This window comes from Acanthaster planci, linkage group LG05, assembly GCF_054643075.1.
Source record: "Acanthaster planci isolate LZ-2023a linkage group LG05, COTS_SCS, whole genome shotgun sequence".
Taxonomy (NCBI): Eukaryota; Metazoa; Echinodermata; class Asteroidea; order Valvatida; family Acanthasteridae; genus Acanthaster; species Acanthaster planci.
The window spans coordinates 12300137-12324913 of NC_141781.1; the positions used below are offsets into that span (position 1 = coordinate 12300137).

The window sequence follows — 24777 nt, forward strand, 5'->3', positions numbered from 1 at the left end:
ATTTGATATGGGATCTTTTAAAGAGTCGAAAGAGCGTTGAATCGAATCTTATTTTTACATTGCCTTTCGAGTGGAGACATTTTGCCGCTGGACTGTTTCAGTTCAATTCGCCAAACTTTTTGATCATGTCGAAACATTGACTCGAGTCTTTACAACTTTGCTGTTTCCTCTGTCATTAAAAAATACACTTCGATTTCTTGTATCTGTGCTGAACAGTTTTGTGTAAACATCTCTTTTAATTTTACGTTGATTTATTGTTGTTTAAGCCGATATAAATATGCAAAGAAGCAAGCTTTTTCAGATATAGTTCTATGTGCAAACTTCTGGTTCACAGTTTAAACAGAAAAATAAATACACAAACAATTACAGCTGGGGTAGTGTCTCCTTCGAATAACGTCGTAATAGTACTCTCTTCGTCCGAGAAGGCAGGGAGCATATAAAACACTGAATCCAATGCAATTTTTAGTAGACTTATCCAAATGTCTATCAAATGTAGGTTGTATGAATTGGAGTTTAAAGTTGCACAAAAAAAGTGTTTTTAGGAAAATGTCTTCGTATAGATCTTTTAATTTTGCCTAGTAGCAATATATGTGTATCATATACTAATTGTTTATGTCAGAGATGCAAGAACTTCAGTCATTTGTCAAGTGTATCATCAGCAACTGGCGTAGATGGACATACATGCATACATCTGGAGAGAGACGGCATTGATTTTGACAAGAATGCTAATCCGGCAACTACATTAATTTTGTCATCTTTAGATTAATGTATGATAGACACTTATACCGGGATTGAGAAAGGTTAAAAAGACGGCATTCTATCTAGTTCAATTATACATTATAATGGAGTGCCCAGAAAAGGCGGTAATTGTTTAATCTATTGAGAAATGGCTGCCATGTCCAAATTAATAACGAAATAGACTGACTTTAGCACCGTTTTCACGTGTTACATTTTATGAGAGTTATTATATAATAGTGCCCGTGACCAGGGTTGCGTTTGCACCTAAACGACACATCTGACAATTAAACATGCAAACGCTCACAGGACCTGCCGATACGTTGCTTTGATTGCTTCCGCGTACAGGAAGTTAACATACATCCATGACTTGGTTATACTGTTCATGTGTATCATTGTAGCTGAAAATAAAGAGGATAGTTTTGCACGCATGGATTTCTGTGGAAGAGAGAAATATTGGACAGCTGTTTTAATTAACTGGATCAATTGATAAGCATGGTGCAACGATGCCACCAATTACCGCTAAGAGGCGAGTGACATATTAATTGCGACAAAACATACAGTCTAAAGTGGATTTTGGAAAGATGAGTTTCTAAACCAAAGGTAGCGACAAGCCTTCATGTACATGTACAAACACCAAAGTCAATCAGGATAGTCCTTTGGCAATTGTCTTCTAACGCACATTACTCTGTCACTTCATTTTAAGTTTTAATTTATTGTTATTCGGGACTGGTTCGATCCTTGTGGGGAACATGAAAACCACACCATCAGAGGCAGCGTTTAGTTCCGATCAATTCAATTACTGCCCCAAGACAAACTGTTTCACAGACATGTTCAATGTTGATGTCTAAGTGTTAATCCAGATATCGGACTATCGAATCTTAACCCCCTTCCCTCTCGAATTCGGTAATATTGATCGTCGCTAAGTGTTCGGCTTGCTGGTCAATCTGTCAGCGCAGAAAAGTGTAGTAATACTTTATGCGGCCTTCACCAACGCTGACGCCTTTAGCGCATTACACCCGAATACGTGCGTGTCTGCTCTTCTGATTGTCACGGCACAAGTACACACAGGCGCATTTTAAATTTGCTGCAGTGTGTATCCCTCGTAAACTCGGTCAACGACAAAGATGGCGCGGACCATCAACTGTGGATGGCGTTTTCTTATGACAGCTACTTTGCCCCTGATCTGCGTAATCTTTCTTGAACCAGGTGAGTACATTCTTGTAACTCGTGTGTTGGATTGTCTTTTTATAACGTTGTGATCACAAGTATTTTTAAAACCTTATGCCAGTACTTTGGGCTTGATAATCAGTGTCATGCAGTATAGTCGTGAAAGCTTACTCGGTTGCACTAGCTATTGTAAAATAAGAGATTGACATATAACACGGGAACATAAAATCGTTTAGTGCTTGGATCACTTACACACTTGCATTTTTTTAATGTAACGTGCATATGAATTCGGCAAAACGGATACAAATGCAAACAATTATTGATAATCTATGATGTAGTCCTATAGATACTAATCTTAACATGCCTAATAGAAGTGATGGTGATCCCAAGACGTGAATACTATCCTGTGATCCCTTTTTCCATTCACAGTAATTCTCCCACCCTAGTCCCTGTCCACACTGAATATACAGTTATAGACTGGGGCAGGGGGGGGGGTTAATTTGGGAGGTATGGTATTCTTATGGTCATGTCAAAACAATTTTGGCCAGGATTGCAACCTCGAACCTGCTCGTCCTGTTTACCGTGTCACTGCTCGGCCAATAGTTCCAAGGGTGTGGAAAGGACTTGTCAATATCTCTGTTAGGTTGTTTGACACCAGCCTTAATTGCAGCAGTGGCAGAACTGCAGGGTACAGGGAATCCATCAAATTGGGAGCCTTTCACTCGGAATCGTCTAACTGAAATTGCCTGAATAATTGTTTTTATTGACATACAACCACATGTTGGTCTCCAACCAATCAACATCACGACATGGCAACAGTTTTGGCTAGAATCTCCTTTTAGCTACAGAATATAGATTAAATGCCCAATTGTATCTGACCTACAGCATACGACTGGCAATGAAAAAAGACAATTCAGCGCAGAGGTGAAGGTTCAAATATTGGACAAAATGGTCATCCGTTAGCACTTTCTACAAATCCATGCCAGTTTGCCCGTAGAATAATTGAAAAAACTGTGATAAATTAAATATACATATTTGAAGCCATATTTTAAAAAGGGGTTATGGATGCTTTCAACCCAAAATAGTCTGGCACCACCCAATTTTACAGTTTGTATAAAATACGCTATATTTGGAGACCAAAATGAAAAGGATTTCCCCGTGGATGAGGCTTATTGTTCATCTTCCCTTTGTAGTGTGTGGCAACAGTCTGTATTCTGAGGGGCACCAGGAAAGACTGGTGTCCGACCTTCTACGGGAGTACAGCCGTTATGTGCGCCCAGTACTCAATGAAACTAAAGTTTTGGAGGTGTTCTATCACATGAAGCTCTCACGGATTCTCAAAATAGTAAGTTAAATGTTTATTATTGCTGATTTAATTTGCATTTTTAATGCTGCCTGTTTGCACAGTTTTAATCTCCTGAGCGAATTGGCCTATCGCGGTAGAATCATGCCAGCGCAGCGTGTGAAAAATATTGTCCAATGGAAAATAGAACCGGGACGCGTAAAAGTAATCTGAGACAAACAAAACTTCAACGTGCAGAATGTCTATATGGCTGTTGCAGGGGCATTACTAAGTCGGAAACAGCGATAGATTGATTAGGTTTTTGGACCCGGGCCAATTTTATGCAGATAAATTGACAGCAGTTTTCAAAAAGTGTATTTTCCTGTTCGCAGTGGCAAGGAACGATAATTTGAAATTACAAATAACACAAATGGATCAAACAAAAGTAATACCTACAAACATAACCTTGTGTAAACGTTTAAGGAGTTGTTGGACATGCAATAATAGTGCCTCTTCGATCCTGAGGTCACAAAGATACCGCCTTTATATTTATAGTAATAGGCCCTACTTTTATCGTTCATAAATGCAGCAAACATTTTTAGCGTATATGTATTACAGTCTCGACGTCATGATGAACCAGATCCATAACAAAACATACAACTTCAGCCATTTTATTGAACATTGTCATGCACTGTTTCCTTGGATATTTCCGGATACGAATTCGAGACCTTAAGCTATTTCTGCTATATTGCAAGTATCCATTCTACCCCTAGTGTGGTAAAGAGATAATTTACGGCAAAGTGCCTTGCCCAAAGACGAATACATACAGTAATTGTTTTATTTTTGAAATATTTGTTTATTTTCAAACCCACATAATATAGAGTTCAGTGTTCTAGATAAGAGGCACAGCACACACTCCACCGTGTGAAGATTGCTGAGCGAGATTCTTAATATAAACCATACATCGTTCAAATTTGTCTAGATACGCAGTATGCATTAATGTTCTGTGCGATTCTAAAGCGGTTCCAGTGATACATTTGTATTACTATTTGTATGTTTTTGGAAGGTGTTTGAGCAAAAAGTTTACACGACGCAATGTGATTAATTTGCCAGTGTGCTGGAAAGCTCTTTTGGAAAAGAGAACAATTACTGTGGACGCTTACGATATGTCCATGCCGATGGGGCTTAAATTGGCATGATTTTCAAAACCTAAAACGTGGTTTAATTTTTCTGTTGTGACTCGCGGCTTTAATTGTACTGTGTATTACGCACACGTTCCACACTGCTCGTTTCCAGAGATTTCAGAACTGACCGCCGAGGCTACCGGTACATAATTGCATATTGCATATATTGCAGTGTTTTGTTTGACATTTCATACCCTTGTTGGTTGCTGTTTGTTTTCAGAGGATATCGGTCAAAGAGACAAAAAGAGGAAACTTCAGCACGATTTCACATTTCATATTTTAATTATTTGTAAGGAAAATAAGTACGTTTTTATTTGCCTTGAATCAGTTTTCACACCCCTCCGATGTAAACATTTCCAACGCCTGCATTTGATTTCCGTTTTGCATATTCTTTATTTCTATATGATGTTCTTTCTTCAAACTCAAGTACAGTCTGCACCCTCGTGTTCTGTCTTTCTGCAGTGGCGCACTTGGGGGGGGCTGGGGGCTTGAGCTCTGATGGTTGTCTTTTTAAAAAAATGTATACACTTTCTGTAAAAAATCAGTATACACCCACGTCTTAATTAAACTACTAGCTGTCTTAGAGCCGTGCATCCCAGTCCCAGACAAATCCAAGGTGCGCCACTCTCTTTCTGTGACCATCCAGTCCCTCTTTTATGATTTTCACACTTTCTCCCTCTATTCCTCGTTGACCTCTTTCTTCTGTCTCACCCAAGGATGAAGTGAACCAGGTCCTTACCACCGTGGTCAGGCTGGAGCAGGTATCCTCTTTTCGTCGGCTGTATACGTTTTGCATAGTGACTTGAACAGACTTGCATGTGCATGCCTGTCCGATCACAGCACTCTTTCTGACCTCTGCACATACAGCACGACAACATGTAGGGAATTTCGGGGAGGAATCATGATAGTAATAGGGAGCCATCTGCATGGTTTTAGATGTGCTAAAGAGTAGCGTCAGGGTGATGAAAATTTCTCTTGGGTTAAATTTTTCCCATTACCGTGGGGTATCCATCGGTAACAAATTGTTTTTTGGTTTGTTTGTTTTTTGGTTTTTTATAATAGCTTTCAATGCTTTATACACTTAACAAAAAACCGGGGTTCTTTGAATGGCGAGATAATAAGGAACCAGCGAAAACTGGCAATGTGACGTTGTCCTTTAAAACAAAGCCAACACTCTCACGCGCTCTCTCCCATTACGCTTGTATTACTGTATCTCCTTAGGTGCACAGCACAGCATTAATGTTCATATGACAGGTGAGCCTCCGTTCTCGATATATGGCATGGTTTATAGCACGGATTGTTGTTTATTTTCTTCACCCCCGTCCCCATTTACCTCACCCTGTTTTGATTGTGAACTGGTTTATGCACCTCTCTGGACAGGACGAGAGAAACCAAATCCTGACTACAGCATTTTGGTTGGAGCAGGTAGGGATATTTTGACTATATGCCATTAAAAGTCTAGCATGGAGGTGTCTTTTTTCTTCTTGTAACAAAATGAACTGATACTTTACCTTGAAATTTCGAACCCCCAAAAAGGTTTCATTTTTTCAACTTCTCGAGGAAAGGTAGAGAGAGACCCGATGTCGGATTTTTCAAAGCTGGCTTGGTATATGAGATTATATATTTTTACATGTGCCACAAATCAAGACGTACGTTCAGGACCTACGTTATGTCTTTTGCAGTCATCAGGTCAGACAACACACGAGTATTAACATAGACACCAGGTGTTCTTGCTATTTATGACATGTGAGCTGCTTTCATGATTAAGGCTGCCTTTCAATACTTTGTTCAGACGGTGGAGAAACAAAACTGTATTGATAGCTTCACCGCATAATACGTTTATGCAGAGAAAAATTGCATATTTCCGGTCAATGTGAAAAAGGCCCCCTTAGCAACTACAAAAAAAAAAATAAAAAAAAATCATCGGTTCAATGGCCGCTCTTAAAAAGCAGTACCCCAATGCATGTTGAGTGTTATTATTTGGATATTTTGTTGCATGCATTTAACAAGAATTAAACATCAATTTCATTTGAGAACAAATTAATGTACTGAAGTTACAAAGAACAAATTATCAATATGGAATTTCCTTGGCTATCTTTGGACCAGGGAGGGTTGCACTACCTCTTGCTAGTCCTAATTGGCTTAGACCTGAGTAAAAAAAATGAATCTCGAATTGAGACGAAATAACGCGATGATGGAAAACTGCAAAATACGATTTAATGTATGCGTGGGGGGAGCAGTTTAAAACCCTTGCCTTCCTGAGAGTTTTTTAATTGATTTTTGCTCTGCTGTTGGGAGCCTGTAAGTTCACATTTTTCACTTGCTATTCCTTAACTGAACCCAAAGTCCATTAATTAAAATTATGCGTTCTGTGAATAATATCAAAACAGGTTATCCACGAAAATTGCTGGTTGACCTCCATTTCAGCTTAGATTTACATTGTTTGATATGCTCTTATCGCCTTAAAAAGGGCATACTTTATAAAGAGGCAGGGAAAATAGTTGAGTATCAACAGTCTCGTTTCCGTTTTAATTTGTTGATGTAAGCATGTATGATAAGATAGGGCAACACTCCTCAAGAACGATAGAGACAATTTTGAGTGAATGTGGAATGGGAGGAGTTTACAGCAAGGGGAACGGGAATTTTGATTTGATAACCCATGTAATTTAATCGCACAGAGATGGAGGGATGACTTTCTTGTGTGGGACCCCCTAGACTACGATAACATCACGGCAATAAACATACCCACTCGGCAAATATGGATTCCAGACACTGTTTTGTATGACAGGTTGGTACTTGAATCCACTAGGCATTTCCCATGTAGGACACGTTGTGTGTTAATCACAAGAAGACTAATTAATTTTCATTAAGCACACTTACTATGTAAAGCCTGTGTTCGGGTGAATTTGCGAGTGAACAGACAGTGTTCAGCTAGACTTTACTCCTGATAATGGATATGATATTTTAGGACCCACTGATAATATGACAAGTAGGTCCCAAATTATTGTATTGCATTTTGTTTTCGACTTAAATCGAAAGGTGTCAACCATGCAAATCTAGTTTCTGATCATTTACGAAACTTTTAGGTAATATATGCGATATCCGGGACTTGGTCGGTGTAATCTTTCCACGGAATTTGTTTTACCCTACAGCGCTGATGTGGACAAGGAGCCAGGCACCGGCATCATGATGACCAATGCGGTCGTCTCCAGCGAAGGCGGGGTCTTCTGGGCCGCACCTGCCATCTTCAAGAGCTCCTGCTCGCTCGATATAACATATTTCCCCTTCGACAAACAGACTTGTCCAATGAAGTTCGGGCCTTGGGCGTACAAAGGCAACGAGGTGGTGATGAGGACCGTCGCCGGTAAATACTTTTCAAGAGTTATATTTGATCTTTCGAGTTATTTTATCAACTTAGGAATTTTCCCTTTATTCCAACTTTTTATATTAATGTTAATATTTTTTCACTGTAACGGTAAATTAATCATTTCCAATGAGCCTAAATACCAAACATGGTTAGTGAAGCCCTGATTTTTGTCGCTAACAAGGGGTTTCATTTAGTCAACTAAACACTACACCTCTCTTTGTCAGGAGCTCCTAAACTCTCTACTTTTTGCGTGCTGATCAAGAATTGACATATTAATTCTGAGTTATTCAATTCAATGGGAAACTTCCATTTTCAGTGAGATTCCTCCCGATATTGGACACAGAGGGCCCATGGATGATTCATTCAAACGATTACCCTCAAGTTATTTACAAGAAGGTGAAGCTGTAAGCCCAGCTTTATTAGTAATGGGACATCAATTAACCAATCAAGGACAAACGCCGATTAAGTATCTCAGTGGTGTATACATTTAAATGATATTAAGAGCTTTCTATCGGTTAATCAGTTCAAAACTAGCGGTACTTAATGAAAGGATTTTTCTTATCCTGTCTGGCGACTTTTGTTTTGTCTATGTGCTGGATCATTCCATATAAGACCAACGCATGCACCATTTGACCTTGGGTCTTCTGACTTTGATAAACAACTGCTGTGCTCCTAGATATTGAAGAGCAATGAACACTACCATTTTTGGCACGATCTGCCGTTATGCGTGGTCAGGGAAGAGATCAAGAAAAGTGACGAATTTAGTTTAAAACATCACCTTTGAAGTAAAAGTACGTCAAAACTTCCTGCATTAATTTGTTATCAAAATAATTACAAGTTGTCACAGTGTTTTCGAAGAGCCACACATGTAGATTTTGAAGAAAAACTGGTTTTAGAGAAATCGCCTTGAAGCTTTTCTTAGTTCAAAACTTAAAAAATACCAATATGGAACAAATTTATGCAGTAAAACCCTTAAATGTGTTTTTGTAAAGTAAACTTTTGCCTGAACCAAGTGAGTAAAATGAACATTGTGGCCAGCCGAAATAAATAAGTAAACATGTGCGTCTGTTCTTGAAATCGAAAATCGACGTTTTCCTACTTGTTGGCCCTTCTGTGCAATGCATTTTTCATAGGGAAGGAGCACATTGTGTTTACGCACGCGCCACTGTAAATGTAGCAAGGATGTGTGGCTCTTCGTGTAAACGAAAATGATACTCGACCTACTTTTCGGCCTTTCCAGTCGTTTTACGTTTTATATGTGTACGAGGGGCAGTCACACTCTAAAAAGCAATATGCATTTATCGAGATTTTGGTCCCTTACTTCATGAACGTAATCACAATCGAAAAAAATGATACTCGTGGAAACAGTGACGATTTATTGTTCAAATCAGCAATGTTGTCAAAATTAAGTTTAGTCAAAAGAGGGCCACCATACCCTTTGACACATTACCTTAACCTTTGACCCTATCATTTGAAATTCAATTAAAAAAAAATTGAAAGAGTGTTTCCTTATCTGTGCTCATCAAAATCTAGAAGCATAGCAGTTATCAAAATTGGAGTACTTAAGGTCAAACGTGCAAATTTATTCAGAATGTTTACTAGGAAGGTCTTTATCTGAGGTGTGGAAATTGTGGTCAATGTTCCTTTCAAGTGTGCTTGTTTTCCCTGCTCACTACAGAAAAAGGCGACTGGTCGCAGATGACGACAAATGGCCAGTGGGAGCTGCTGGACATGCCTGTTGTCGCACACCTGGTCGAGTACGGCTGCTGCCCAGACCCCTTCTCCGATGTCACGTTCACGCTGAAGCTCCGCAGAAAGGCCCTGTTCTACGTCTTCAGTCTGCTCTTCCCGTCCATCTTCATGTCTCTGATCTCTTTCCTGAGCTTCTACCTCCCGGCGGAGTCTGGGGAGAAGATAGGCCTGAACATCACCGTCTTGCTGTCGCTGGTCTTCTTCTTGCTGCTTGGGGCCCAGCTGTTGCCGCCAACTTCGGACACTGTGTCTCTGCTCGGTGAGTGAAACACATGGTCAATGCCGTTATTACTAGACTGTTGGGATGATAACAAAACCACCTTAGCGAAGCACATTTCAAAATTACTTTTTGTTCGCCTGAAGAGTAACAAGTATGCATTCATCAAGTACCAGTGCTTCATTTTACATTAGTTCATTACACATAACTAAAATGGAAGTTTACACTCTTTGAGCATGCATGGAATACTAGGCGAATCTGCAAACACTACACCGAAAAGGAGATCCTTTGCTTGTCTAAAATTGTTAATTTTTCTTTTGATACGAAACTTTTCGGAGGGGATGATCAAACATGAACTTAGAAAAGAAAATCTAAAAGATTTTTTGACCTTCACTTCATTTGTCATAAATTCCAAACTAAAGGTCAACTGCTGGCAACTATCATCGTTGTAATGTCCCTGGAAACTGCCGGATCTGTCGTCATTCTTCGACTGCACCACCACATACCCAGCCGTCCCCCGCCTCGTTGGGCTCGTAAGCTCATTCTTGATCGCCTGGCCTACTTCCTGCGAATTAAGGGACGACGCCATGCCTTCCACGACTACACCAGTGCTGACGGCGAAGAGTTAGAGGGAGAGAAGGCGACTGCCCCCCATCGCTGTGACGACCTCTTCGAGTACGACCAACAAAACTCCCTACTGAACAGCCAGGCCCTCGGGGTGAGCCTCCTGCAGCAGCTGCAATTGGAGCCGGGGAGCTACGGGGCCAAGGACACAGGCGGGCCGGGGGGCTTCATGGCCGAAGGTGCCGCCGAGTACGGCACGGACGCCACGGAAGTCAGCCTCGGCGCGACAGTCCAGCGGATCGGCCGATATATCGACAAGCTTGTGAACAGATGCAAGCGAAAGGAGAAGATTTCCTTGGTCCAGCAACAGTGGATTGACATGTGCGTGATCCTGGATAGATTGCTGATGCTGCTCTTTGCTTTGGCCATCGTAATGACGTCACTGATTATTATTCTTAAAATGACCCTTAATTATGACTAGGATCAATGACTTTGCGTACCCATGGTGTTGTTGGCATTAGAAATATTGGTTATTCATTTTAAAATGCTCATGGAAAGTACAAAATTCCGATGCCTGCACTCTATAAGACCCAGGATTGTGGTCCAACGAAATGGACTTGATGAATTTATACTGAACTGGTTTAATTTGTAAATCCATACACACTGCACAATCGTTCATTCAAATAACAAACAGTTGAATTTTAGATACAAAAGACTTCATTACACCAAATACAAAATAGTACTAAACATTAAAAGATCTCATAATGGTCAGTGATGGGGAACCTATTCAAAGACAAAAGGGAGAAGCAAGTTCATTTACATGTAATGGTGTCTGGTGAGTCTCTGCAGTTTAAGCGAGTTAGTATAATTATTCATACTGGTACTTAATACCAGCGGGGAGGATGAAGAAATTGGTAGCTAGGGTCTCCTAGCTCCAAAACTCGACACAATAGTCGAGGATTGAACGCGGTCCCATTCATCTGACATGTTTAGAGTCAGTTCCTCATACACATGCATTTAATGTGTATCGACAACATGCATGATAAATTGGGTAGTTTAACTGGTGACGCAAGATGTTACCCTCGCCCATCTCTTTTCTATTATACTATGTGTGTGGCATGTGCGTTTTCTTAACTTTAAAAGTGGAAGTGTTTCAGTTAAACTTTCCCGCCAAGTAGTGCACCATAGGTCGTTTCGTCAATTAATTTCCACTTCCTGGAAATATCCAGTCCTCATTACGCTTGTCTTTATATAACAGATAGATGTTGTTTAAAGTGTCTCAGTTATAATAAATTATAATTTTTACTAAAATAAAAACTAGTTGTCTTGTTTTTCCCGCACTAATCTTGCAAAACAAAATTGCACCAGATTTCCACATGAGCTAAATGTTTTAGCAGTCTTAAAATGACATTTGATAGTCTTCTTGAAAAAGAAAGAAAGGGCCAGGCCCTCTTATAATACAGTAAAGGAAAAAAGCAAGGTGTTGAAGATTGTTTAAATGTCGGAGTACAAAACAAAAACCAAGCGTATCCGGTTCGTAAGTGTGACGTTACTTCAGTTCAGACCACGCCCACTGCAGGCACGGCTATATGGTACCATGGAACCGAAAGGTAACGTGTAACTAGAGTGCTCGTCCAAAGGAAGCTTGCAATCTTGCAATCAGTGGTGCGTGCGCGTGTATGGTAAAGTCACTTACAGACCAGATACTCACTAATCGCTCTGTTAAGTTTATCAACATATGTGCTGACTATACCGTAATTCATTAAATAAACCTTCCTTTTAAGAAAAAACAAGGACAAATTTCGTGAAATTTTTGTTCTCTTTCAATATTGCGACATGGCTTCCGAATAGGTCGCTGCGAGTGTGGCTTGAAATGGCCATCTCACTGCCTGGTCCCTTGCCACATCGCAATTTGCTTTGCTGTGGAGAGCGGCTTAGACTGTAGCAAAATCGGAGAGGTCATGGCGATAGTTACCACCAGAAACAACAGGAAGAGCATGCGGTCGATGATCCTGGCAACATGCTTCCACTCCGACAGGATCTCCTTGGCTGCGTCCTTCCTCTTGCAACGGGAGGTGAGACACTTGAGCCTTTGGCTTACAACAGCAACCGCATCTTCCACGCGCGACCCTGGAGAGGAGGATTCTCCCTGTTGACTGTAAGAGGGTAACAGAACGATAGGTACACCTCTGGCAACATCTGCTGCTGGCACCTCTTTGTAATGTGGTGCCCATACGAGGAGGAGCTTAGCCATATAAGTGAATGTAAGCCTCTTCAGCCACCCTGGCGCCGGCGTTACCAGACTTGGCTGGTAGTGAATTCGTAGAACCCATATGGTAACAACCATGGATATGGACACTATGGCTATTGTAACTGCGATGTACTTAACTGGATACACATAAAAATAAAAAGTACCAAGAAAACAATCAAGGTTAAAGTTCAAGAAACGAGTCTTTCCTACACGTTTTTGGCATGCGTGTGTGTTTTCAAACAACGTAGAATCTCACCAAGACAGCCTTGTAATGAACTACATACGTGCCTCGTGGGTCTTAGAATTATTCACGAGTTTGTGTTGACGAAGTGACAGTTCCCGGACCTGTACTGAATTAAATTGCAGTCGGGCCTGTGCAGTATATGTTTGGTCGGTGCTACCCATCCAAGCTGTGCCAGGATAGTGATGCAGTGACTATTCAATCTATATTATATGACTTTGTGGTTTTCAAAGACACATTGCTCCACAATTCTTACTCCAATTCCTAAAACCGTAGTCGCGTTGACCTTTCCCCTTTTTCAGTCCTAGGCGAATGATCGAATCATAGACAATGGTCTTCCTAGGATTAGCAATACGTTCGCACTGCACACCCTGCACTTTGTTGGGCTAATCGATAGAAATATTAGAACACAGATGACTTGTCTTACCCATGAGCGGGATCCCGTCCGCCGTTGAGGGCACTGCATTTGATAGATGATTCATGAAGACAATAAGAGACAGCAGATTGGTCACTACCAAGCTGGTCTTCTCACCTGAATCCACAGCCAGCAAGAAGCTGCACAAGGTGGTAGCCACGATAAGAAGGCAGGGTATGAGTAAGTTGGATATGTAGAACAGTGGCCGACGCCTCAAGATAATAGTGATGGTGAAGGTACTGTAGGGCGTTGGGCAACAGTTGTAATATGTTACACTTGCATTCTGCAACACCGCAAGTAGTTCCCATATCCCGTTGTCCTGATATTTCGATATATCTCCATATGGGTTCTTCACCTCAACGTGCAGGGCATCGTCGTTGTAGGACCAGGAGCTAAACTGCAGCAGACAGCGTTGCTCGTCAAACGGGAAGTAAGACGCATCTATTCGGCAGTGGGTGTGTAGGTTCGCTGGCGTGTTCCAGTAGACGACGCCACCGCTTGTCACCAGTGGATGGCTGTCAGCTACACCGTTGTTACCTTTTTTACGGCTAGTGTTAAGAAACAGTAAAACGCAAATGTAGCTCATACTTGCAATGAACACATTTCTGTCACTTTGCCCGCACATTCTACGTTGTAATTGTGTCCGATTATTTTGTCTCATCTCTGTTTTTCAGGACCCCATCACCCAGATGTGGTGAAGAACAGCAATCTAGGAGGCGTCTAGCATTTAAACTTTCTTTATAACATCAAAGTAATGTGAATTTCGCTTCATTTTTGATGCTATTCCAGTGCAATAACAACCACCCTTCTACGTCTAGATTTTGTGTACTGTGTTTGTAAGTATCACGAGCTCCATCAAAACGGTTAAAATGCTATATCAGTGTGTGATGCATATACACACTGCTGTAGACTGTAGAGTACTAAAATTTATATCAGCTTCGTGTCCAGGAAGTTGCTCGCCACTAGAATTCAATATTATATTTTAACAAATAAATTGGTATTTTGCATAATAACGAGGCAGGCGCAGAACCGGGGATGTCGAACCCTGTAGTCTGAGACAAAATATATATAAATGTATATAAAGGGAGAAAAAAATTAATGACCAAAAAAATAGAGTGCACCAAATATAACTGTAAACAATGTAAGTCATGTTTAATGTTTGATCATGGTTTGCACTTGTCCGGAAAATGAGACATTAAAATTCTCCGGCCTGACAACCCCTGGAAAATCCCTGGATCCGCCCCTGGAACGGTACGTACATTAGCAGGAAATCAGATGCAAAATTTGACTTGGAGGTCACGTAGCAATCGAGGCAAACTTTGTCCAGGTTCAGTTTTGTCTAACATTTGCAAGTTCAGAACTTCGTCTCCATTCAAGATGGGTAGACTTCAATCTAGTAATATGAATCTTCTTAGAGAACCCAGGTCATTTCATTCATGGGGAGATCGCTCTTTTTCATGTGTTGCACCTTGTCTTGGAACAATTTACTGGCACACTTGTGATCTTCCCCTCTTGTACAGTTTAAGAAGGGAATGAAGACTCTTCTCTTCAATGAGGTATTAAACTCATTTCATTGTACTAGCGCTTTAAGCACCTTTGTGGATCTGTGCACTCTCTTAATCATCATCATTATTATTACTATGGGTACGAACCCACCATCAGTCATATTCTTTATCTTCTTTTCACTTTTTTGCACGATGTCTTCATACTGTCACCGACTGCTACTGGTCCGTCAACGGACACACTGCCTTGGGTGCCCTACATCCCTAAGTATAAACAGCGCCATTTTTTAATATAATTTGCAGGAGGCTTATAATTATTAGGCCTACGCGGATAATTACCTTTGACCGAGATAAACATCTGGCTTCCAAATAGAATCAAGGGGAACGACGAGATTGTTTATTCCACTGTAGTCTTCAGGGTTCCAGTGAAAATGGTTATCTGTCCATTCCTAAAACAGAATTGAAACAAAGTAACATAAATAGAAAGTGACGAAAAAGTGATGAGAATAGTAAAACTATTATCTTTGATAAATTGAGACAAAGTTATGTATGTTTTAGGCCTTTCTTTGGAGCAGCAAGTTGTCGACAAGCCACTTTCATAGGTATGTGCCATATCTGTGGTAGCTGTTATCGGTTCCTGTATCACTTTTCTCACGTTTTATTATCCTCGTTTTATACTGTCAAAACAGTATTAGAAAAACATCACAGTATATAAACAACAGTTCTCCTTAGATGTTTACACTTACAAATCGAAGCCACATACTCGTCTGTAGAGATTGTTTCTTCTGGTTCTAAAAAATAAACAATAATTTCGAAGTAATTGTGTTACAAGTTCGTGTTCCATCCGAAAAGACAAGAGTTGGGCATGTTAAGGTTTTAATTAATTAATACAAGTTGAAAAATACAAGACCATTAAATCACGTAATTTTCTGGCTTGTTTAATGGTTTCTGGTTGATTTCAATTTGCAATATAGTTCATGGTTCATTGCATTTTTTTCGTCTGCTTTAATTTTATTTTTCCATCTCTCCCATGCCTCAAGTTAAAACTAGTGAGAGGAATGCAGTCAACCTACAAAATCCACGATTGTCTGTAAGGCTGTGTCGCAAGTGAGAACAATGGTGTCGTTTCGGTTCTTCGCAGGCCAGACGATGGAACTGTGATTCTTAAACAGGTCGTTCATCAGGCGTTGCTCTTCAGGTGTCCTACGCTGGTGAGCAGAGCGCCCGGCTGTGCCATTCCCTATATTAACTAGATAGTAATACCTCGTGTGGGTGTTAATTAATGTTGGATATTTGTATGCACACCCAGTTTTGTCTGTTTTATATTGAGGTGCAGCTCAAATCAAAGTGGTCATACGACGTTTACATTATACTCTCCCAAATGTTAATATTAGTCCAAACATAATTTATTGTCAAAATTTGCACGTTAAGGTCGTACTTTGGAGAAAAACCTAAATGTTCATAACGACATAACGACTTGGCCAAATATTTGTGGCTATGTGTGTGATGGTTGACTTTAAATTAACATTCTATTTTTAAATTGCAATTAAATTTGAAGCCTGGGTAAAACCTAAATTCAACTTAAAATGATTTACCGTAGTGGCCCTGATTTACACACAAAGTACTCGAAACCGACCAAACATGTCACATGTATTGACATTTGAAGCAAGTTGTCCCATAGAGATACTGAGGTCAATCTTTTCTACAAAATTTAAAACGCTGATAAAATTAATCTACATACTCTTTTGAGTTTTTCCAGAGTGTAAAATGTAAAATATAGAATGTACTGGAATGGTGGTCTTGTTACTGGTCGAGATTTATATATACAAATTCTTATTGTCGGGAGCTTTCTTCATTCCTGTGACGCAGAACGATTAGGCCCCTGATTTAACTTTGAAACAACCACACGTTCGTTTGCTTGCTAGATCGAGAGGTGCATGGGTTTCAAAGCGAAGTCTTATACAAGTTTAGTGTTATACTTCAATTGTGTAAAACATACTCACTTCCCATAATGGTTGTTTTTGTGAACTCTACAGAATTCGTATTAATAGGTTATAAGGTAATGGCCTCGACAAAATTATTTTGTGCTACTTACCGACAACAAACAGCATCAACATTGAAATGCGCATTCCTGACATGGTGAAAAGACACAAACCTTCCAGCTGTACGAAAATAAGACTGCAAGCTCCAATTTAACGTATTTGTTGAATAACAACGACAATCACTAGTGCTCTCGTAATATTTAATGGCACTGTCAACATACGGGAATCCTTGCATTCATTGGTCTAGTATAGCCCCATAAAAGTAATGGCTTTGCAAAATATGCAGTTTTCAAGAAAAAAGTAATGTGCTGGTACCTGATAAAAGCGTGGCTTCAAACCCACAAATGACCACTTAATCAGAAAGTTGCTGGTGGAGCAATGATATCATTCGCTGTTAAATGTGGCTACTACTTAGTGTACACATTTATAGGTGTGGACAATTATCGGTGCTCTGGGCAACTTCGATAAGTTCGGAGACATTTTCCCAGAGCTGCTGACACACCAACATTTTCGGATTTAAAAAAAACCTGTTCAGTGTTGGTCAGTTAAAAGCAAAACCTTGTGCACCATATATCACTTTTGACTTATGACAACTATGTATTAATCAAAGGATAATGTATCAACAAGGTATCAAAATTGACCGATATTGGATCAGTGTAGGGAAAACGTGTAACTGTTAGAGATTAATGAAAGTCAATTAAGTGTCTTTGTTGGGATCGCATTTTAATAAGCAACGGTGCTGCTACTTTAACCCTAACTCCCCAGGGTGTATATAAAATCATATTGAAATCGGAGGATTTGGGAGTTAGGGATAATGGAGCGAGCTTGGCTACAAATTGAAGGGTGATTCTAGGGGTTGGTATGATGTCTGTAACAGTTATACCAATATGATCCCTACCAAAGTTGTTTTTTTCCTTACTTATTTTTAGTTAAACTATTAATTAGTTTTAGGGTTTGTTCAAAACAACATTGTCATGTTTATTTTTTCATTTGATGGCATTTGATGGAAAAATCAGAACAATTTCTCTCATGGTTGATTTACAATGAATTTATTTATATGTCTTTTTATTGCAACTTCTGGTCTAATGACATCATCGGCTTCAGCCTTCAGACAAGTCTTGTGTGCATGAAGGTAGCCCAATTACCTAATAATACCAAAGAAAGTAGACACATGTTTCTACCAAACGAATGAACCGGATGGCTAGAGGCCACTCTAAAAGCCCCCATGTGACAACAAACGTCTGTCAGTGTCCTGGCCAAAGGCCAGGGCGCCGCACACAGCATTTACATGTATGTAGTAAACAAGCCTTCAAAATAATTTTATATGTCAAAACACATTGAGCAAAACACGGAGTCAGCAACCAGTGGCTTTTTCGCAAAAAATAGCCTCCCTGTGCAGCACAACATACAATTACTTATCAGTTTCTTGGAACTGTCTTCAGGGCTGATTTGGGGAAAGCCGTGCCGTTTAGAAGTATTTTGACGGTTGAGATTGGATCATGTGTGTTAATTCCCTTCCTCTTTTTAAGTGTAAGACTTGACTTCTTTTATACGTTTCTAAAATTCTGTTACTATGAGGGATACATGCTCGGGTTCTCCCATGGGTGTGACTAACAAAGAAATAAAATCGTCATGAAGAATAATGAAAAATAATAATGAAAAATAAATCCTCACATTAAATACCTCTGGAAATGTAGCACTTTTATTCTATTCTATACAGAAACACGTGAGAAAGAGCTTAAACTACAGATAACTACCCAATATAAAATTACGTTTGAACAACAACGACTTACTGTAATTTGTGTTTAATAAATACAAGCATATAACGTGCAAATTCTTATGCAAAATAGTTAAACAAACTCAGTATAAATAAACCAAAGCAAAAGGCATGACGGCCTTAATAATGTCAGAATCAAACTTTACCAAAGAATTAGCAAAAACAAACAGAGAATAAATAAATTTACCTAACAGAAATCAGGGGGGAAAATCAACCATCCGCATGACGGTGATATACCAACAGGTCTGGAAAAGGTTTCCCACAATTTACAAACCGATGGAGTCCCAACATTCTCCAACAAGTACGTAAACATAAAATAACCGAGTGTTATCTTGCAAAATCTAACTTGGTATGCTAGGATATAACATTAAGCCCCAAAATATACACTACTTACCGAAAGAAAGTACGTTCAAGCAAAATTTGGTTCAGCAAAATGGTTTGAAGACTTGGTGTAGCCATTTTGTGCCAACAATGGGCCAAAAAAGACTGTCCTACATTTAAGCTATTACATTTGTAATAACGATAGGGTACATTGGTCAAAACATTGAGAGGTAAACTCCTTATCCATCACAAAAAAATGCAACCAATGTTTTGTTTTCTGAGACTGTTGCTCCTCTGGATTGTTTGACAAATCTGGATGGTCCGCGGGCATTTTAATGCAGTATGCAAGCAGGCTGAGTGCACGTGCCGCTTACAGAGAATAGACTAATCCGATGACCATACAAAGTAGCTCTGTCACTAGTTATTTTCTGTGATCCCTTTTATGACGATGAGCACAGTGATAATTGTTGAACGACATCTGTTCTGTAACACAATGCTTTTAAGCATTTGAAAAGGGCCATCGGGAATGGGTAGGCAAAACTTAGCCGATTCGTCAATATGCAGAAAGCATTGCATGGACTAAAACGTAACATCTGGTGAAGTGTGAAGTAATATTGGGTTTCATCGTGACCAACAGTGTCCCCCTTGAAAAAACAAGGCACAATTTTGCGTTTATTCGGAGTAATACTTAGATTGACCAAGGATGATCACGGCTGTCATCGACGTGAGTACAATGTAGACACAAAAGAAGAGACGATCGAAGACCAGCGCAACATACTTCCACTGCGTCAGAATGTCGTCGTCCGCATCTTGCTCGTTGCCTCGTGTTACTATGGTATGCAGGTTGTCGTTGATAGCCGCTACCGTTCGTGCCAGCTCAGCGAACACGGGATTGTCGTCTACTGTGGAAATCCACCACGACCTCTTCTTCCTCTTGCCGTTCTGGGTTGTGATGACAGGGTGGGGGTGGGGGTTGCCGTTGAAGTGTGACGGTAAAACCGGCTTGCCATGGCTGTAGGACACCTGGACGCAAAGCAATGAAGCCAGGTAAACAAAAGCCAGCTTGCGGAGCCAAAGGGGCACGGGCTTAGCCCCAGGGAGACGATAGTGAAGGTGAAGCACGAAGACTGTCATAACAACGGACAGAGAGACGATAACGATAGTGGAGATGAGGTATTTACCTGAACAAAGAACAAAAGGGACAAATCCTTTAAGGTCACCCAATAATTTTTGTTGTTGTTATTGTAAGGTTCTATGTACGTGTATGTTGTTTCCCATGGTTTTCCACTGCCTTGACTGAACAGGTTTTTTCATATGTGCACTTAAAGTAATTTTAGACTCTAATTTCAATCTAGTTTCAAATATTTTTTATTCATAGCTGTATTAATTGAAATTATTTTATCAATGTTGTATTTCTATGCTGTTACGTTAACATTTCTTGATGTTTTTGCATTTACAAATATTTGTTTCCAATTTTAATTGTTTCCTTATCTCTTATATAACCAGTTTGAGAGCCCCATTAAATATTGCATCCTTTATTTCATTTCTAATGTTTTTTGTGTCTTTTGTGGATTCGAATGTCTTTGTAAGCGTATCACGAAAAATGAAACGAAATGAAAAGTAGTTCATTTGTGTAATAATTAAACATTCCCTGAAGTTCTTTGCAACACTTTTAGAAATAAGTTCTTTTATTGGAAAAATCAAGTCTGTTTCCTTGGCATATCTAATTTGTGCACTCACCCCTGCGATCCATGCATTTAATGCAAGTTGTTTTACACCGATATTTCAGGTGAGCATTACTGGTTTAGAAGTTCCAGAGGGGTTTTATTTTTGCTGCATTGTATACACAGTGACGTAGTTCTTATCTGCCCAACACACTTTAGAACTTACCAATAACTGGTGTAGCATCAGAAGCCGGTATGATTTCCGCAACCAACAGTAAGAATACCGTCATTGCCAAAAGAACAGTCAAAACCAAGCTGACTTTTTCCCCTGAGTCAGCAGGCAGGAGGAAATTCAGGGCGGTGACAAAACAAACGAGTAGACTTGGCAGCAGGAGGTTGAAGAGGTAGAAATAGGGCCTTCGCTTAAGCACAAGTGTAAAGGTGATATCGGGGAAGGGCATCGGGCAGCATTTGTAGTACACCAAGTTCCTAGAAACTGGCATGTCGATGACGTCGAACTCGCCGTTATCGATGAAGTTGGACATGTCACCACTGACGCTTCTGTTGGTGAGGTCGATTTCAAAGCCGTGGTAGCTCCAGGAGCCAAACTTGAGAAAGCAGCGCTGTTCATCAAATGGGAAGTAAGCCATGTTGAGGTGACAAGAACTTTTGAAGAGTGCGGGGGTATTCCAGTAGACCATGCCGCGGTGACTAATTCTTGGCCCAGTGTCGATCATACCCTGGAATTCTGCATCGGCGCTATGAAAAATTAAAGTTGATATAAATATTATCCATGAAAACCACTTCGATGAAAGGATGCAGTTTTTATTCACTTATTTATCTATTCGGCCATTTCATACAAACAACAGGAATTACATTCCAAGAACTGTAGGAATCATAAAAATCAGGTAAAAATAATGAACCAGGGGTAACGATAAAGAGAGGCATAATGTGCAGAGAGGGTATGGGAGGGGATAATAGGACCTTGAGAGGAGGGAAGGGGAGAGGAAAGGGGGGAAGGGAGGAAGGAAAAAACCATACAGACTAAGCGTTATGCAGATGTGTAAGGGTACCAGGCAAATAGTCCACGCTCAAGCATTGACAAGAGAAGGGAACGGTATAGCGATGAAAGTACCTTTACAGATTATCCATAAGCGATGCACCAGTTTCATCCTCAAGTTTTGTTGGTTTTGAATACAATTCTGTTTTTACAAGTTTGCAAAAAAATATTATTTTACGCTCAAAAAGTATTATTTTCCCCGCTTATGCTGAAGTACAGTGATTAACAACATCCGGAAGCTGTGCTAAAAATGATGAATTCTAACTCACTTGTTGTAAAGGACAATGTCTGGTTTCCAGATATTGTGAAGTGGGACAGTAAAACTCTTCACACCACCGTAGTCGTCAGGATTCCAGTGCAACTGCGAATCTTCCCACGACTATAAAGAAACAGTAGTGAGCAAAAGTAAGGGAAAATTTACCTTTTGTAAAGTGTTTTTTCCTCATTTACCTGAAACATTAACTGTAGCTTGAACGGTTTTTACAGTTCCATTGCATGATTGGGTCTTACCCTATTTTAGGCAGTACAGTTGCAACTTCTATTAAAACGTTGGTGTGAATTTTGCCACGTCCATCGTCAACATGCAAAGGTTAATTTCTGTTTATTTAATATTATTGTTTAAATTATTTTGAATAAACACTTTTCTTGAGTGTAATCTTTAAACTTCTACATGCGTCGGAAATTTGGCGTAACACAAGTACCGTACGTCCACATTTTACTCATGTGTGTAACCCCTACTTAGTAGATCTTTGAATGCAACGTCGTGTGATCTGGTATGCTAGAAGCAGTGCACAACAGAATGAAAGCCGTAGCCAAACTTTATGTCAGTGATTTGCCATTATCATAGGTGCTTATCCATCCTTGTGGAACTTACTTAAGATTTATCACAGCATATGTAAAAAAAAATGATTCATAAATGCGTTTCAAACTTGAATAAATAAGAGTCAGAATGTGCGTACGATATCAGCCTATACCTTAATTAGGAAACCCTAATGGGATCAATTATTGTTAAGTGCATTCGATTACTTCCTCTGCGCTTACTCACGCAAGCCCGACTTGCGTCGTTCGATTTGACATTCATTTGACTATTAGCACTCAGTCAGGGCTGCCCCTGTAACCAACCAGCCAAGCCGGCAACTTGCGAAAGTATCACTTTGTGCGATGCGAGAAAAGTGGTTGATTCGAAAATGCAAAAGAAACCTGATACTGTTTTAAACAGTTATGATAAATCACTCCATGTAGAGTCCATTTGACTCACAAGTTTGTTGAAATAAAAGTCAGTAATACGTGTGTGGATTCGACACCTAAAATTCGTAATGCAAATTTAACCTCTCGACCAAGTTTGATACCTCCAGCACGGACCATTTTCACTTTTCGCCACAGATTGCACGTACCCGTCTGAACCTGTGACACCACGGTATCAAGCGGGGGGGGGGGGTGGATAATCAAACGCGGTGATAGAAACAAGTTATTAGCCATTAGCATATACTTACAAACCGCATCCACAGGCTCGTGGTAATTAGCTGGTTCCGTTCGTCCTGTAAAAGGTAATGCAGTCGTTAATGGACTGAATTAATGATTTCACTCAATCCTAATTGTTTTCTGATATTGTGAAACAGCGGGTGGCCAGAGTACACCCAACTCGTATCTATCGTGTCACAGTTTTTACTGTCAACAGAGGCAAACACATGATTTATGGGGGGGAGCTCAGTCTAGAATTTACCACTCCAAATAGAGTCAGTGTTCATCCGCCCCCCCCCCTCCGTTGTGTCACAGGGAATTGGGACTTAACAGAGCTGGTACTTTAAAATATAGAATCGTATATTGTAATTGCGCTTTTCAGAAACTGAAAAACAAAACAGAAAACCTCGGGGGAGGGGGTGCACCACTGCTGTTAACTTTCAATGTTGTTTTCTTCTGTTTGTGTTTGTAACCCCCCCCATTCGTTTGGTGAGCTTTCCATTGCTGTAATTATTGCTGCGTAAACCTGTAAGTTTTGGTTTATTGGTTAAGGCAATGTTGATTCTTAACATAAAAATTTCTATAACTTCGAAAACTCACCAGTTCCACGATCATTTGGATGGCAGCTCCCACTGTCACAAGTACTGGTTCGCTGATATTGTCCACTGGTCTTATCGCGGGATTGAGGCACTGAAACAGGTCAGCAAAAAGCCGCGCTTCGTCTGGTGTGGCATCAAGACCTCATAAACATAATCGGAAAGCAACCTTGGAAATTCACCATAAATGAACCCTGAAGAAACTAACCACTCTAAATGTTGGCATCAAACTCAGAACCATTTACTCTGTGAAAAGGGAGATTTACCCTGTGAAATAGAGTTGTAATCAACGTCTTATATACATTTCATTAAGCTTATTAATTATTAAATGTTTTATCTCCAATAATGAATTTACGAAAACGTGTGTCAATCCCTTGATTGTCCCAGACTGTATCAAAACGCTGAAGTATGGCTATTATTGAGTTTTTTTTTTTTTTTTTTTTTTTACCCAGGTACTTATTTTGCCCATGTACATGCTTAATCGCACTCTGAAACACTGAAAGATCTTGAAAGTGCCATCCTTGACGCAGTACACTCACCCTAAACACGTGTTAATTGTGATGGAAAGGAAAGGGTGTTCGATCCATGAAAAAGTATGTTGTTGCAGGCCCTACCATAAAGTATTTACATAAAAAATATTCCACTTGTGTGCTTTGACATATTGCATCCTATTCTTGTCCTGATTTTATTAAAGAAAACGGCAAACAGCCAAAAACAGAAGAATAAACGGCATTGTACTTACAGGTCATCCATAGGGCAAAACACAGCAAAATGGCTCTGCCAGCAATCATGGCTTTGTGCCAGGGTCAGGTATTACAAAAAGTGACCCAGCAACAGCCAAATGAGAAGGTTGGTTAATTTTGTCCAAAATAATTCTAATCAATTCCTACAGGACTTGGTTTATACGAAGAGTGTCAGTCGATATCTTCTACGTATCTCATCTCACACCAAGTAGCCTGCTCAGAAAGCCCATCGTAAGGGCAGTGTAAGCAAAGGGGACTCATTTGAGGCGCAGTCACAGCGTGTCAAGTGTGATTTGAATGGCGGTGCCGGTCCTCACAAGGAATTCCTTTCAGATCGAGGAAAGTCCACCTGTCGACATTCTTTTGTCCGTTGTACGATGGAAGGAAAGACACCAACAATAAAGCAGAGCGTTCCTTTAAATCAATACGTTAA

General features: G+C 40.0%; 3 protein-coding genes across 5 annotated transcripts; 1 reads left to right on the forward strand and 2 right to left on the reverse strand.

Annotated features, from left to right (window-relative positions):
- Positions 1–1448: 1448 nt before the first annotated feature.
- LOC110982521 (neuronal acetylcholine receptor subunit alpha-10-like) lies at positions 1449–12280 on the forward strand. 3 transcript variants are annotated; one of them, XM_022240983.2, is made up of 8 exons: positions 1449–1944; positions 3099–3250; positions 5088–5132; positions 5752–5796; positions 7050–7159; positions 7524–7735; positions 9417–9749; positions 10130–12280. In XM_022240983.2, exons 1-8 carry the CDS (start codon positions 1863–1865, stop codon positions 10750–10752), a joined length of 1602 nt encoding a protein of 533 aa, XP_022096675.1. In that variant the 5' UTR covers positions 1449–1862; the 3' UTR covers positions 10753–12280. The 3 variants fall into 3 exon arrangements, with proteins under 3 accessions (XP_022096675.1, XP_022096691.1, XP_022096682.1); XM_022240999.2 differs by lacking the exon at positions 5752–5796 and having other exon boundaries at positions 1450–1944; XM_022240990.2 differs by lacking the exon at positions 5088–5132 and having other exon boundaries at positions 1457–1944.
- Positions 12154–16939, reverse strand: LOC110982395 (neuronal acetylcholine receptor subunit alpha-10-like). The gene is made up of 6 exons (XM_087136790.1): positions 16776–16939; positions 15754–15929; positions 15427–15471; positions 15020–15129; positions 13191–13726; positions 12154–12659 (listed from the first exon to the last, which is right to left on the reverse strand). Exons 1-6 carry the CDS (start codon positions 16816–16818, stop codon positions 12154–12156), a joined length of 1416 nt encoding a protein of 471 aa, XP_086992916.1. The 5' UTR covers positions 16819–16939.
- An 816-nt stretch (positions 16940–17755) lies between these two features.
- Positions 17756–24634, reverse strand: LOC147799081 (neuronal acetylcholine receptor subunit alpha-10-like). Its single transcript, XM_087136500.1, has 6 exons — positions 24344–24634; positions 23606–23745; positions 23038–23082; positions 21814–21923; positions 20711–21243; positions 17756–20001 (listed from the first exon to the last, which is right to left on the reverse strand). Exons 1-6 carry the CDS (start codon positions 24390–24392, stop codon positions 19493–19495), a joined length of 1386 nt encoding a protein of 461 aa, XP_086992626.1. The 5' UTR covers positions 24393–24634; the 3' UTR covers positions 17756–19492.
- Between the last annotated feature and the right edge of the window lie 143 nt (positions 24635–24777).

Bases quoted from the DNA above. Each gene is read 5' to 3' on its own strand.
- LOC110982521 (XM_022240983.2), top strand. From the start codon at position 1,863: ATGGCGCGGACCATCAACTGTGGATGGCGTTTTCTTATGACAGCTACT. The intron at 1,945-3,098 runs GTGAGTACATTC...TTCCCTTTGTAG, and splicing joins CGTAATCTTTCTTGAACCAG to TGTGTGGCAACAGTCTGTAT. The intron at 5,133-5,751 runs GTATCCTCTTTT...CTCTCTGGACAG, and splicing joins CCGTGGTCAGGCTGGAGCAG to GACGAGAGAAACCAAATCCT.
- LOC110982395 (XM_087136790.1), bottom strand. From the start codon at position 16,818: ATGTCAGGAATGCGCATTTCAATGTTGATGCTGTTTGTTGTCG. The intron at 15,472-15,753 runs GTAGGTTGACTG...TTTATTTTTTAG, and splicing joins TACAGACAATCGTGGATTTT to AACCAGAAGAAACAATCTCT. The intron at 13,727-15,019 runs GTAATTATCCGC...TCTTAACACTAG, and splicing joins GATGTTTATCTCGGTCAAAG to CCGTAAAAAAGGTAACAACG.
- LOC147799081 (XM_087136500.1), bottom strand. From the start codon at position 24,392: ATGATTGCTGGCAGAGCCATTTTGCTGTGTTTTGCCCTATGGATGACC. The intron at 23,083-23,605 runs GTGAGTTTTCGA...TACCTTTTACAG, and splicing joins TCCAAATGATCGTGGAACTG to GACGAACGGAACCAGCTAAT. The intron at 20,002-20,710 runs GTAAGTTCTAAA...TTCTTTGTTCAG, and splicing joins TGATGCTACACCAGTTATTG to GTAAATACCTCATCTCCACT.